Source organism: Stigmatopora argus, chromosome 13 (assembly GCF_051989625.1).
Source record: "Stigmatopora argus isolate UIUO_Sarg chromosome 13, RoL_Sarg_1.0, whole genome shotgun sequence".
Lineage (NCBI taxonomy): Eukaryota > Metazoa > Chordata > Actinopteri > Syngnathiformes > Syngnathidae > Stigmatopora > Stigmatopora argus.
Genome location: NC_135399.1, coordinates 9,527,305 through 9,539,732, shown reverse-complemented (window position 1 = coordinate 9,539,732; position 12,428 = coordinate 9,527,305). Strand labels below are relative to the sequence as shown.

General features: G+C 42.2%; 1 protein-coding gene and 1 long non-coding RNA gene across 4 annotated transcripts in view; one reads left to right on the top strand and one right to left on the bottom strand.

The window, feature by feature from the left end:
- The window catches only part of LOC144086759 (neuroligin-4, X-linked-like), a 46,642-nt gene extending 40,443 nt beyond the window's left edge, over nt 1–6,199 (top strand). For all 3 annotated transcript variants that reach the window (XM_077616841.1, XM_077616840.1, XM_077616839.1), the window contains exons 9-10: nt 84–693; nt 3,577–6,199. In XM_077616841.1, coding sequence (XP_077472967.1) covers nt 84–693; nt 3,577–3,984 — 1,018 coding nt within the window. In that variant the 3' untranslated portion in view covers nt 3,985–6,199. The remainder of the gene's footprint in view (nt 1–83; nt 694–3,576) is intronic.
- LOC144086761 (uncharacterized) overlaps nt 3,407–12,428 on the bottom strand; it is a 35,272-nt gene continuing 26,250 nt past the window's right edge. Inside the window, exons 3-5 of the long non-coding RNA XR_013304570.1 lie at nt 11,720–11,758; nt 10,727–10,828; nt 3,407–4,254 (exon numbers count right to left, since the gene is read on the bottom strand). This is a non-coding gene — a long non-coding RNA (uncharacterized LOC144086761). The remainder of the gene's footprint in view (nt 4,255–10,726; nt 10,829–11,719; nt 11,759–12,428) is intronic.

The window sequence follows — 12,428 nt, the reverse complement described above, 5'->3', positions numbered from 1 at the left end:
CTACCAGTGAAAAAGTGTAGCATGGTCAATGGCAGACTTTAAGTTAAACGAGTGCCCTCAAATCTGAACGTCTCTCTTTCCAGGGACCCCAACCAGCCTGTTCCTCAGGACACCAAGTTCATCCACACCAAACCAAACCGCTTTGAGGAGGTTGCCTGGTCCAAGTACACCCCGAAAGAACAACTCTACCTCCACATCGGCCTGAAGCCTCGCGTCCGAGACCACTATCGAGCCACCAAGATCTCCTTCTGGCTCCAGCTAGTACCACACTTGCATCACGTCAACGAGCTCCTCCAGTCGGTGTCGTCCATTACGCATAGCCCGTCCCCGCAGGATGACACGCCGTTCTCGTACACCAAGCGCATCTCCAAGGGCTGGCCTCCCAGTAGCACCCGCCACCCGGCTTCTCAAGGAGGCACACCGCAGCCTCCGGAGTCGGCCCTGGGACAGGGCGCAGGCGAAAACGGAGTCCACGTCCCCAACGAGGACTATTCGACGGAACTCTCGGTGACCATCGCGGTGGGAGCCTCGCTGCTGTTTCTGAACATCTTGGCGTTTGCCGCTCTGCTCTACAAGAAGGACAAGAGGCGGCTGGAGCACCGGCGGCCTCGTCCGCTCCCTCCCCCGCGGCGAGATATCACAGCCGCGGATGTAGCCGCTCACCTTCAGGGTGAAGGACTCATGTCGTTACAGGTGAGTCAGCCCTTTTTAACACCACGTGACAAGTTTGTGTTCATTGCAACGGTTTGACCTTGATCTTGGCTCGCCTTTTTGCCATCATTCTTTGTCGATACCGAAGACGCCCCAGACGTTAACGTCATGGTTGCCACGGGCGACATAATGAGAGCCGCTGAAGAAGCAAACTTATTTAACTGTACCAATCAGACCCGTTCATTTGCAAGAGATTAGACGGAACAACAACACATCCTTAATCGCAATGTTTACGTAAAAATAAAATAATTACGGGAAGAAAATACGCTATCAACACTGGTACTACTTTTGCCTACCCCTCAGGTCAAATTCGGCACTGAACAGTCTCTTTCTAAGCCCTAAAATCGGCAAACAGTTTTTGGATCTAGTTTGCTAGCTGTACAATGAATAAGATCTATTTTTACTACTTGCCAAATGTCAAATTTCCATCTTTTGGCGAAGAAAATTAGGAAGTATAGCGGAGTCACGTGATAGCTGCGTCATCTAACCCCAAAGCGGAACATTACCTAAAGCATTAAGACATGACGTTACGCGCCCCGCTAATGCGCCGGACTTCCGACTGGGTCGCGAGCCTATAAAGTTCCGGCTCATCTCTGAATCACCTGAGCCGGCACATTGCGCTCACACATGAGCGCCTACCGGGTAAATAACGGAATATTACCAGAATTCAGAGCATGTCAGGAAAGAGCTTTAGATTGAGCCAATTTAAAACGGTCCATAAAAAAAGAGTTGCGCCTGAGATGAGACCAAGACCGAAAAAAATAAAGTTTTAAAATTGATTACCAGTCAGAGACCGAAGCGAGATTGAGACTGAGACCAAATGCAAGGCCCTCAAAATATCTGGAGACCAACTATTAAAAACCCTAGTTACAAGACTTCATAAATACCGAAGCAATTCCTAGAGTAGTTTGCACAATGTTTTTTCCAAGTCTTATAAAAATAAACTTGGGCACCTGCCAACTCCATGTATATCTGCAAATATTCTCATTAATCCAACTGTCTTCAATCCCAGGCCATCGAATCTATAGTAACTGCACTATTCTGGATGTGTTAGAAGACGTTTGGCATCTCATTTGGCCAGGCCCCATACAATTCTTCTTGTGATTTTTGTGCACGTGGCCACATAATAGCATCATTTTCATGCAAGTCATTATTTCACATGATCCCTTGAGAACGATCAAACTTGCCATGTGTGGGTTTAGCGCGGGAGTGTTTTTGCGGTCCTTCTTTGCAAGTGGATCAGCTGCCATTGGAGCACATCTGCGAAACATGGCTTGCCCTTGGAGCGAGAATAGATGTGCGTGTGTGTGTTTGGGCACATGCGCATGCGCATGTGTGAGTTGTGTCCAGGTGCCTTTGCTTGGTTTTCATTTCAAGTTAGCTGTGAACTGTTTTGTTGTGTTTGTCTGATGTCACGGAGTGCTACATTGAATTGAATTGAATGCTTTTATTTTCATTATACAGGTATAAAGAGATTTCAAGCTTTCACCACGTAGTGCACAAATAACAACAACAACAAAATAATCAATTAATGAATAAATAAGTAGTCCAAGTGAGGTCAACAGAGCGCAGTGAGGTTGTTCTGTTTGAGTCTATGGACACAACAACAACAAACAAACAAACACATAGATAATTAAAATATAGTAATGATAAAGAAATAATCAATACATAGTAATTCAGATAAATAAGTAGTCAACATATTAAACAAGTAGTATAAGTAGTAGTAATAAGACTTGATGAGGTCCTAGGTGCAGAACTCAAGTTGAGTATGGTGACAGCTCTTGTGAAGAAACTGTCCTTCAGTCTGTTTGTCTTGGCTGTTATGGCTCTGTAGCGCCTTCCAGAGGGCAGTAGGTTGAGGTGGTGGAAGTTGGGATGAAATTAGTCTTTTATGATACTCTCTGCCCTTCTAAGGCACCAGGATTCATAGATGCTGGACAGGGTAGGTAGGGGGCACTTGATGATCTTTTGGGCTGTGTTGATCACCTTCTGCAGTCTTTGTTTTTTTCATTTTGTGATTTTCCTGTTGCTCAGAATGTTGACTCCAGAACAAAAATGGCAGTAAAATATCTAGAATATTTTTTTCCGAGGTTTGTGGTTTGAATGGAGTTTGCATATTCTACAGTGGCAAATGTGGGAATGTTTGTTTATTTATTCACCTCTGGTGGTTGGCAGGCAACTGTTTTTACCCGCCACGTTAATGAGGGCGTGAAATAGGTGCTGGAATTGAGAGTAAAATGTCACTGGATGAATCTGTGCGTGTCAGCATGTGACAAAGTTGCCATGAAGCAGGACTCTGCCGACTGCTTGTGAGCATTTATTTATGAGAAGTGGGATCCAACAAATTGGGGGATCAAAGGAATCTTTGCAGCCGCTAGCTTGATATTCATGCTAATTATCATCTACTGTATGTTTCATTGCTGCAACTCGATCATTGGCATTGACGGTGATAGACGAGCAAGGCATTTAAAATTTGAAATGGATTTGATGTTTTTGTACTACACATCACATCATTCTAGTATATTCTTTACAAGAGTGACTAATTGTAGTGACTTCTTTGGTGAGCTATGAGCAGGAAAAAAAATCAAAGGAAAATGTTGCCATTTTTGATGATTTTAACACGGATTCAATAAAAAAAAACACATTGCTTTTAACTAAACAACACATCTAAATTACTTGGTGTTTTGCATGTCGATCCAGATCTGAGCCTCACATATTCCAGGTATTTTTGTTCAATACACTGGGTAGTGGTGATTGGAGATATGGTAGAGTGTGGTGACGTCACAAAACAGATTGCGATCATGATATCCGAGATTATTTGGTCTGAAGCCTTTTTCCGATGAACCCTCGCTTCGATCGTTGCAGGTGAAGCAGCTGGAATCTGACGCGGCGTCAGCGGACGAGAGAAACAACGCACACCACCATCACACTTTGGACACGCTGGACGCACTGGACGGCTTGGACACGCAGGACATCTACAGCACCCTGGACACCGTCCGCCTGACCTGCCCGCCCGACTATACCCTCACCCTCCGCCGATCTCCCGACGACGTCCCCCTCATGACCTCGCTCAGCCCCAGCTCGCTCCCGGTCACGCCGGGCTCGCACCCGGTCACCCCCGCCACGCCCATGACCCCCATGACGCCCGCTTCCGTGGTTGGGATGCGGATGGGCCACCCTCACCAGGGATACACGCACCACAGCCCCTATAGCAACACACACTTGCCGCATACACACATCTCCACGCACACACACTCCACCACGCGGGTATAACCGCGGCAAGAATCGTGCCCCCGGCAGGACATGATTACAACATGCTTACACATGTACACACACACACACACACGCACGTCAACACTAAACAATGATAGGACACAAATACCTCTAATAATTACCCTGCAGGATTGTTTCAAAATGGAAAAGAAAGGTTTAAAAAAAGTGCTTTGTGGGTTGAAAAGAAGTCAAGGTTGGCCGACTTGTAAACGGCGCATCGGGTATGATGACGAAGAACTTCTATTTTTCCATCTTGGTTTGAAGGATTTTCTGAGTTGAGGAACAGAAATGAAAAAGTCAGACTACGGCTGTCCACCTGAACAACCTGTGAAATGTGAATGTAGCATTCTTTTTTGCTTTTTTTGGACAAAGAGAGGAAAGTTGGGCTGAGGAGAACAACAAGCAGCGGGAGAAGGAATGGAAATTTTAAAGAAAATATCCTTAGCTCAAGGAAAAAGAAAAGATGGTGACTTTTTGGGGATGGATGTACAGGGTGTTCCAAAATGTTTGAGCCCAGTTCATAGTACAACCATTTTGAAAATTTTCGTTGGATTGACCTCAAATTTTCACAGTTTGTGTAGAAAAGATTCACGTTTTTGTGTGTAACGTTTGCCATTTCTAGCTTTGCAGGTTAAGAAATGCCATTCACTTCAAAAGAAAAGGCATTTTGCGTGTTTGAGCATGCTCGGACTCAGTCACCGAAGACAGTGCAAAGAAGGCACTAACTACAACACAAATTAGGACCAAAAAATGTCAAGAAAAGGGCTGGAATGTGGCTTTTCACACTTGCTCTTCAAACACTTCTGAGGACTATGCACAAACCTGCTCCACCTCTCTGCTGTCTCAAAATGATTGGCCTATGAAATGGGGTCAAACATTTTGGAACACCCTGTATTTGCGGGCCAAACGCAATGAAAAATGTGCACTAAACAGGTAAAAGTTTCCTTTTGCTAAGATTATAGGTGCTACTTAAAATATTGGAGCTCATCTCCTAGTTGGGTGGGATGGCATATTACCCTGAAAATGCCTGAAGTTAAGCAGAATTGAGCCTGGTTAGTACTTGGATAAGAGACTGCCTGGGAATACCAGGTGCTGTAAGCTCTTATGTTACCAAGAATTGGCTCAAGTGCTCATTTAACCTGTGAGAAGCAGTGGGATCTCTAATTTACATTTATTCATATGGGGGCCCATGGCCTAACACGCCCAACTGGTAAGTCATAACCCTCGGAACCTCACACCTCTGGCCGCGTAGGGACTGGGAGACTGCTTCCCCACAAAAATGCCCTCTGACCCTACAGCTGCTTTTTTGGGGTGATGTCTCCATGCCACTTGGGTCGGTGACAGCCCAAATCTTTGCCTATAGACACAGCCACAAAGCCCTCACTCACCCTTACTTAGATTGGCTTATGTAGATTGGTCGGCCAAACTCAATGTCAAATATGCACTACACTGGTCAATGCTTGGTTTTGCTCAAATTATAGGTGCTATGCAAAACATCCAATATCATGTCCTGGTTGACCTTCTGGCATACTATCCTGAAAAAACTGGAGGTTAAGTGGGGTTGTGCATGGTTACTACTTGGATGGAAGGTTGCCTTGGAATACCGGGTGCTGGAAGCTCTTATGTTTGCTCACTTAACCTCGTGAGAAGCAGTTTGAGCCACAATATACACAAAGCTCTCACTCACACTTACTTAGATTGGCGTATGTAAATTGGTTGGCCAAACTCAATGTCAAATGTGCACTACACTGGTCAATGCTTGGTTTTGCTCAAATTATAGGTGCAACAAAGAACATCAAATATCATGTCTTGGTTGACCTTCTCGCATACTACCCTGAAAAAACTCTGGAGGTTAAGCAAGGTTGTGCATGGTTACTACTTGGATGGAAGGCTGCCTTGGAATACCGGGTGCTGGAAGCTCTTATGTTTGCTCACTTAACCTCGTGAGAACCAGTTTGAGCCACAATATACACAAAGCCCTCACTCACACTTACTTAGATTGGCGTATGTAAATTGGTTGGCCAAACTCAATGTCAAATGTGCACTACACTGGTCAATGCTTGGTTTTGCTCAAATTATAGGTGCAACAAAGAACATCCAATATCATGTCCTGGTTGACCTTCTCGCATACTACCCTGAAAAAACTCTGGAGGTTAAGCAAGGTTGTGCATGGTAACTACTTGGATGGGAGACTGCCTTGGAAAACCGGATGCTGGAAGCTCTTATGTTTGCTCACTTAAAGTCGTGAGAAGCAGTTTGATCCACAATATACACAAAGCCCTCACTCACCTTTACTTACATGTATTTGTGCGGCAAACCTCATGAAAAATCTCAAAGTTTGCTCTTGCTAAAACTATAGATGCTACTCAAAACATCTAATATCATGTCCTGGTTGGTAAAGTCATGTCAAGACACTTGGTCCCTCCCTACCAGAGACAGGGGGGACATAAAGATTTTTGTTTCCAGGTAGTGACTGGGGTTTGAACCCAGGACCCTGGATCACAGAGGCTAATGCTCTAAACACTCAGCCATCAGAGCACACAATAATTTAAGTAAAAAAAAAAAAAATTGACATGCGTTTTGCGCCCAAAACCCATGTCAATTTTTTTTTTTTAACTAAAACTATTGGGGGCTCCGCCGGCAGAGCGGTTAGAGCATCAGCCTCTGACATCCAGGGTCCTGGGTTCGCATCCCGGTCACTGCCCGGAAACAAAAATCTTGGTTCCCTCCCGCCGAAGGCGGGAGGGAACCAAGTGTGTTGGTGTCCACCCCCGCCGAAGGCGGGGGTGGACACCAAGTGTGTTGGTGTCCACCCCCGCCGAAGGCGGGGGTGGACACCAAGTGTGTTGGTGTCCACCCCCGCCGAAGGCGGGGGTGGACACCAAGTGTGTTGGACCAAGAGTCCTGGTCCCCTCCCGCCGAAGGCGGGAGGGGACCAACTGTCTTAATGTCCCCTCCCGCCGAAGGCGGGAGGGGACTAATATGTTTTGGTGCCCCCTCCCACCAAAGGTGGGAGGGGGCACCAATATGTTTTGGTGCCCCCTCCCAGCTTTGGTGGGAGGGGGACCTCCCAGCCTTGGTGGGAGGGGGACCTCCCAGCTTTGGTGGGAGGGGGACCAATATCTTTGTTTCCAGGTAGTGACCGGGGTTTGAACCCAGGACCCTGGATGTCAGAGGCTAATGCTCTAACCACTCAGTCAGCAGAGTTCACAATAATTTAAGTAAAAAAAAAAAACTTGACATGTGTTTTGGGCGCAAAACGCATGTCATTTTTTTTTTTTTTAACTGAAATTGTTGTGTGTTCTGCTGCCTGAGCGGTTAGAGCATTGGCCTCTGAGATCCAGGGTCCTGGGTTCAAACCCCGGTTACTACCTGGAAACAAAAATCTTGGTGTTGAGGCACCAAGTGTCTTGACATGACCTTACCAACCAGGGTATGATATTAGATGTTTTGAGTAGCATCTATAGTTTTAACAAGAGCAAACTTTGAGATTTTTCATGAGGTTTGCCGCACAAATGCATATAAGTAAAGGTGAGTGAGGGCTTTGTGTATGTTGTGGACCAAACTGCCTCTCATGAGGTTAAGTGAGCAAACATAAGCGCTTCCAGCACCCGGTTTTCCAAGGCAGTCTCCCATCCAAGTAGTAACCATGCACAACCCTGCTTAACCTCCAGAGTTTTTTCAGGGTAGATGCCAGAAGGCCAACCAGGACATGATATTGGATGTTTTTCGTAGCACCTATAATTTGAGCAAAACCAAGCATTGACCAGTGTAGTGCACATTTGACATTGAGTTTGGCCAACCAATTTACATAAGCCAATCTAACTAAGTACGTGTGAGTGAGGGTTTTGTGTATTTTGTGGCTCAAACTGCTTCTCACGAGGTTAAGTGAGCAAACATAAGAGCTTCCAGCACCCGGTATTCCAAGGCAGTCCCCCATCCAAGTAGTAACCATGCACAACCTTGCTTAACCTCCAGAGTTTTTTCAGGCTAGTAATGCCAGAAGGCCAACCAGGACATGATATTGGATGTTTTGCATAGCACCTATAATTTGAGCAAAACCAAGCATTGACCAGTGTAGTGCACATTTGACATTGAGTTTGGCCAACCAATCTACATAAGCCAATCTAAGTAAGGGTGAGTGAGGGCTTTGTGGCTGTGTCTGTGTCTATAGGCAAAGATTTGGGCTGTCACCCACCCAAGTGGCATGGATTCATCATCCCAAAAAAGCAGCTGTAGGGTCAGAGGGTATTTTTGTGGGGAAGCAGTCTCCCGGCCGGTCCCTACGCGGCCAGAGGTGTGAGGTTCCGAGGGTTATGACTTACCAGTTTGGCCAAGGGCCGCCATAAGAATAAATGTAAATTAGAGATCCCACTGCTTCTCACAGGTTAAATGAGCACTTGAGCCAATTCTCCTTGGTAAAATAAGAGCTTACAGCACCTGGTATTCCCAGGCAGTCTCTTATCCAAGTACTAACCAGGCTTGATTCTGCTTAACTTCAGGCCTTTTCAGGGTAGTATGCCATCAGCCCAACTAGGAGATGAGCGCCAATATTTTAACTAGCACCTATAATCTTAGCAAAAGCAAACTTTTACCTGTTTAGTGCACATTTTTCATTGCGTTTGGCCCGCAAATACAGGGTGTTCCAAAATGTTTGACCCCATTTCGTAGGCCAATCATTTTGAGACAGCAGAGACGTGGAGCAGGTTCGTGCATAGTCCTCGGAAGAGTGTTTGAAGAGCAAATGTGAAAAGCCACATTCCAGTCCTTTTCTTGAAATTTTTGGTTCTAATTTGTGTTGCAGTTGGTGCTTTCTTTGCAAAATTTGTGAACAAGGCACGCCGCACTGTCTTCGGTGACTGAGTTCGACCGAGCATGCTCAAACACACAAAATTCCTTTTCTTTTGAAGTGAATGCCATTTCTTAACCTGAAAAGATAAAAATGCCAAACATTACATGCAAAAACGTGAAACATTTTTACACAAACTGTGAAAATTTGAGGTCCGTCCAACGAAAATTGTCAAAATGATTGATTAGCCTACGAAATGGGGTGAACCGTTTTGGAAGACCCTGTGCTATAGCAGCCCTCCATGATGTTCCACTGGAACGTCCATCTAACCAGCTATGTGTTCAACTCTTGTAAATAGAATGGAAAGATGATATATTATGATTTATAGCATTTACCTGATCTTGGATAGACTTATTTAACCACTTTCATTTGGGATATTACTCTATTGTTGTATAGTTGTCTTGAAGCAAGGCCGCTTTTGTCTCTCACCCACTTTAGTATTTAAAAAGGCTTTATTTGCTCGACGCCATCATTTCAAGAAGTCTCATGTAATCGTTTCGGTCTACTCGTTTCGTGCTAAGAATCTCGGGGCATTTTTCAAAACGGCGCCCTATTTCAGAAAGAATTATGTAGATAATGCGACATTGCTTAGACCATTGAGCACCAGCCAAGCATTAACAACTCTTTCCTTGCCTTGTTCTTCCTTTACATTCTTAAAATGGTAATAGAGTTATGCAAATACTTTGAATGACTAAAATGTAACCCTAAAACAAAAAAAAAGATTAAAAAAAGGGAAAAAAGCAGTAGAAAGATATTTTATGAGAGAAAAAGACATTACTGACTCATTGGCTGCCATCGATGGCAATTGACGTCCAATTCAATTGAACTGGGAGGGGTGCTTCCGCAGAACAAATTAATTGGATGTCTATATTTGTAAGTGGCAGTGAATGAATTCTAATTTCCAATTTTTGGGTTCAATTTCACATAAGCATTTTGACAAGAAGTAATAGCAAAACATCCATTTCTTTTCATCAATGCTATCATGCGAGTATTAATTGTTTATCTTTATTATTTTCTTTCATTCTTTGTTGGTAATTATTCACCGTGTACCCTGCCTACAGCCCATTGTTAGCTGGGATAGGCTCCAGCACCCCCGCAACCCTTGTGAGGATGAGCAGAAGGGAAAACAAATGAATTAATTAGTTAGTTTTAACATCCATCCATGCTATTATTTACTTATTGGAATTTTTAGGATTGTTTTTACATTGATAATTTTGGCAAAAATCTCTATGGAATTGAAAAAACATTAATTATCTGGCAGTTAATAAATTTGAACATTCAAATTTTTCCATTTAAAAAGATTGCATTCTGCCAAGAAAAATTAATAGTACATTAATTAAAGCAATTTATTTCAAATTTATGAATGTTTTTACTGTTATTTTTTGTTATTCTGTCTTCTTTTATCTATTAATTATTTTTTCCTTTAACATGGTCATCTATTATTTTTTTAAGAAAGAAATTACTTTTAATAATTGAAAAAACATTAGTATTTATGAATTAATACTATACAGTGCAAGAATGATAACTTCAGCAGTTCAGCAAAGACGTAGATGATGACGCTAAACTATAATTTGATTTAATAATCTATACTTGGCATTTAAATATTTTTTAAAGTATGTTAATTGGAAAAAAAAAACAGTTTTGTAACATCTTGCAATAATTTCCTGGAAACCTACATCTGAACATTTGAAAAGTTCTCTATTAAAAAATGTTCAATCATTTTCACATTTATTCTTAAAATAAACAAATAATCCAAACGTTTGTTGTTTAGGACTTGATCAACGACTCTCAAATAGTCTTTTGAACATTTCAAACGTCCTCACCTGGAATACACCCAAAACAATTTCAATTCGCAATTTTTTTTAAAGTCAATATTGAGCTGGTTTCACTCACCTTGCTGAAAGGGCTCCTGGTCACTTTTATATCAACAACCACCGGGTTTGCTGAATAAACACCATTCCATTTCGATGAAGTCATCATGTTGCAAAAGTGACGCTGCCATTAAAATGAACAAAGGGCCAATCTCGTTGTTATTATCATTCCAAAATCTGCCACTCTTTACCGATCCTTTTCATTTGGCTTTTCACTTTATTTGCACGGTTTTCTTTTCCTACAGCCAAATCTTGATTTTCCCAACCTATTTATCAATCCTTGACCCACGGGAAGTTTGACTTAACTGACTTAATATGTAATGTAAAATAGTGAATGGCAAAATAAGCGCTTTAGCTAAGAAAATAAAACTGAAAAGAAAAAGATATGTTTCATCTAACTAATGTTAAAAGGAGCGTGGGGAGTATTTTTCAAATTGATTTGGTGAATGGCTAGATTGTGTCATAGCATAAAATATTTCTGCTGCAATTTTGAAAATTCAAAATAGTTTAAAAAAATCAATAAAAATATATTTTACAATTTGTCAGCAGATTGAGTTTTAGATGTTGTTATTCGGAATCCGCTTGAAGAAAAAAATGGTATCTATTGTCGTTGATGCATTTTAACATTCATTAAATTACTTTTTAAAAAGCCAATGACAATCTAGTTTAAAAGTTCATTAAAAATTGGATGGAGGATTTCTTATTTTTTATTTAAATGTAACTCGATGAGAGCAAATTTTGGATACGGGCTCTGAATGAATCTTCAAATGAATGAAGAAATGAAATATTTAGATCTACAGATGGTTCATACAATCAACATTTCACACTAGCCAAAAAATGCACAATGAAAGAGAAAAATAAACATGTTGCTCTGGAGTATAAGTCGCATTTTGGGTGGAATTCAATTTGATTTAAAAAAATACAATATTTTGGTAAGCCCTTCTCACTGGTTTTTATAAATTACACGTGATTCTACCCCTCGGTGAAATCATTTAATGTATAAATAATTACATACCTGAGTCGCACTGAAGTATAAGTCACACGCATGGCCAAACTATAAAACAAAAACAAACAAAAATGCAGTTTATAGTCCGGAAAACACGCTACTTCAAAACATGCAATTGGCTGGACATCATCCATATAACGCCATACCAGTAGTAAAAAAAAATGCCAATATAAGATTTTATCTGTCAAATGACTTCTAAAAGACAAAAATGTAATAAGTAACATCCCAATGACAAACAAGAGAAAAGGTACGGTTACTTAAAAAGACCTTCCCATATCTGTTTGCCACTATTTTCTCACTCTATAATCTTGTTTGCCTGCCAACGCTTGCAACGGAGCCACCCGCATTGATGGCAAAAAATGTGCTGACTTTGATGCAGAAAAGGTGAATTATTCAGTCCATCATCAACTATAAATCGGGCTAATTAAATAAAAAGGCCTCCTGTAACTTCTACTCGTGTAAAAACGCAAATAAAAATCCAGCATATAAGTGAGACATTGCTGTAAATAATGCAAGTAGAGCAGCACCTGCCAGCTGGCTTGGAAGACGTCGCCGCGAGATGTTGAAAGGAGCAAAGCATGGCCCATCTCCAGACCCCATCTTTGTGTCCCCCACGCTAATCCCATTAACGCCTTAGAAGTGGCATTCAATTGATTCGCAAAAGGCGACAGTTGAGTTTGACTCAAGCGCAGGTGATATTGTCACACATCCACACTTG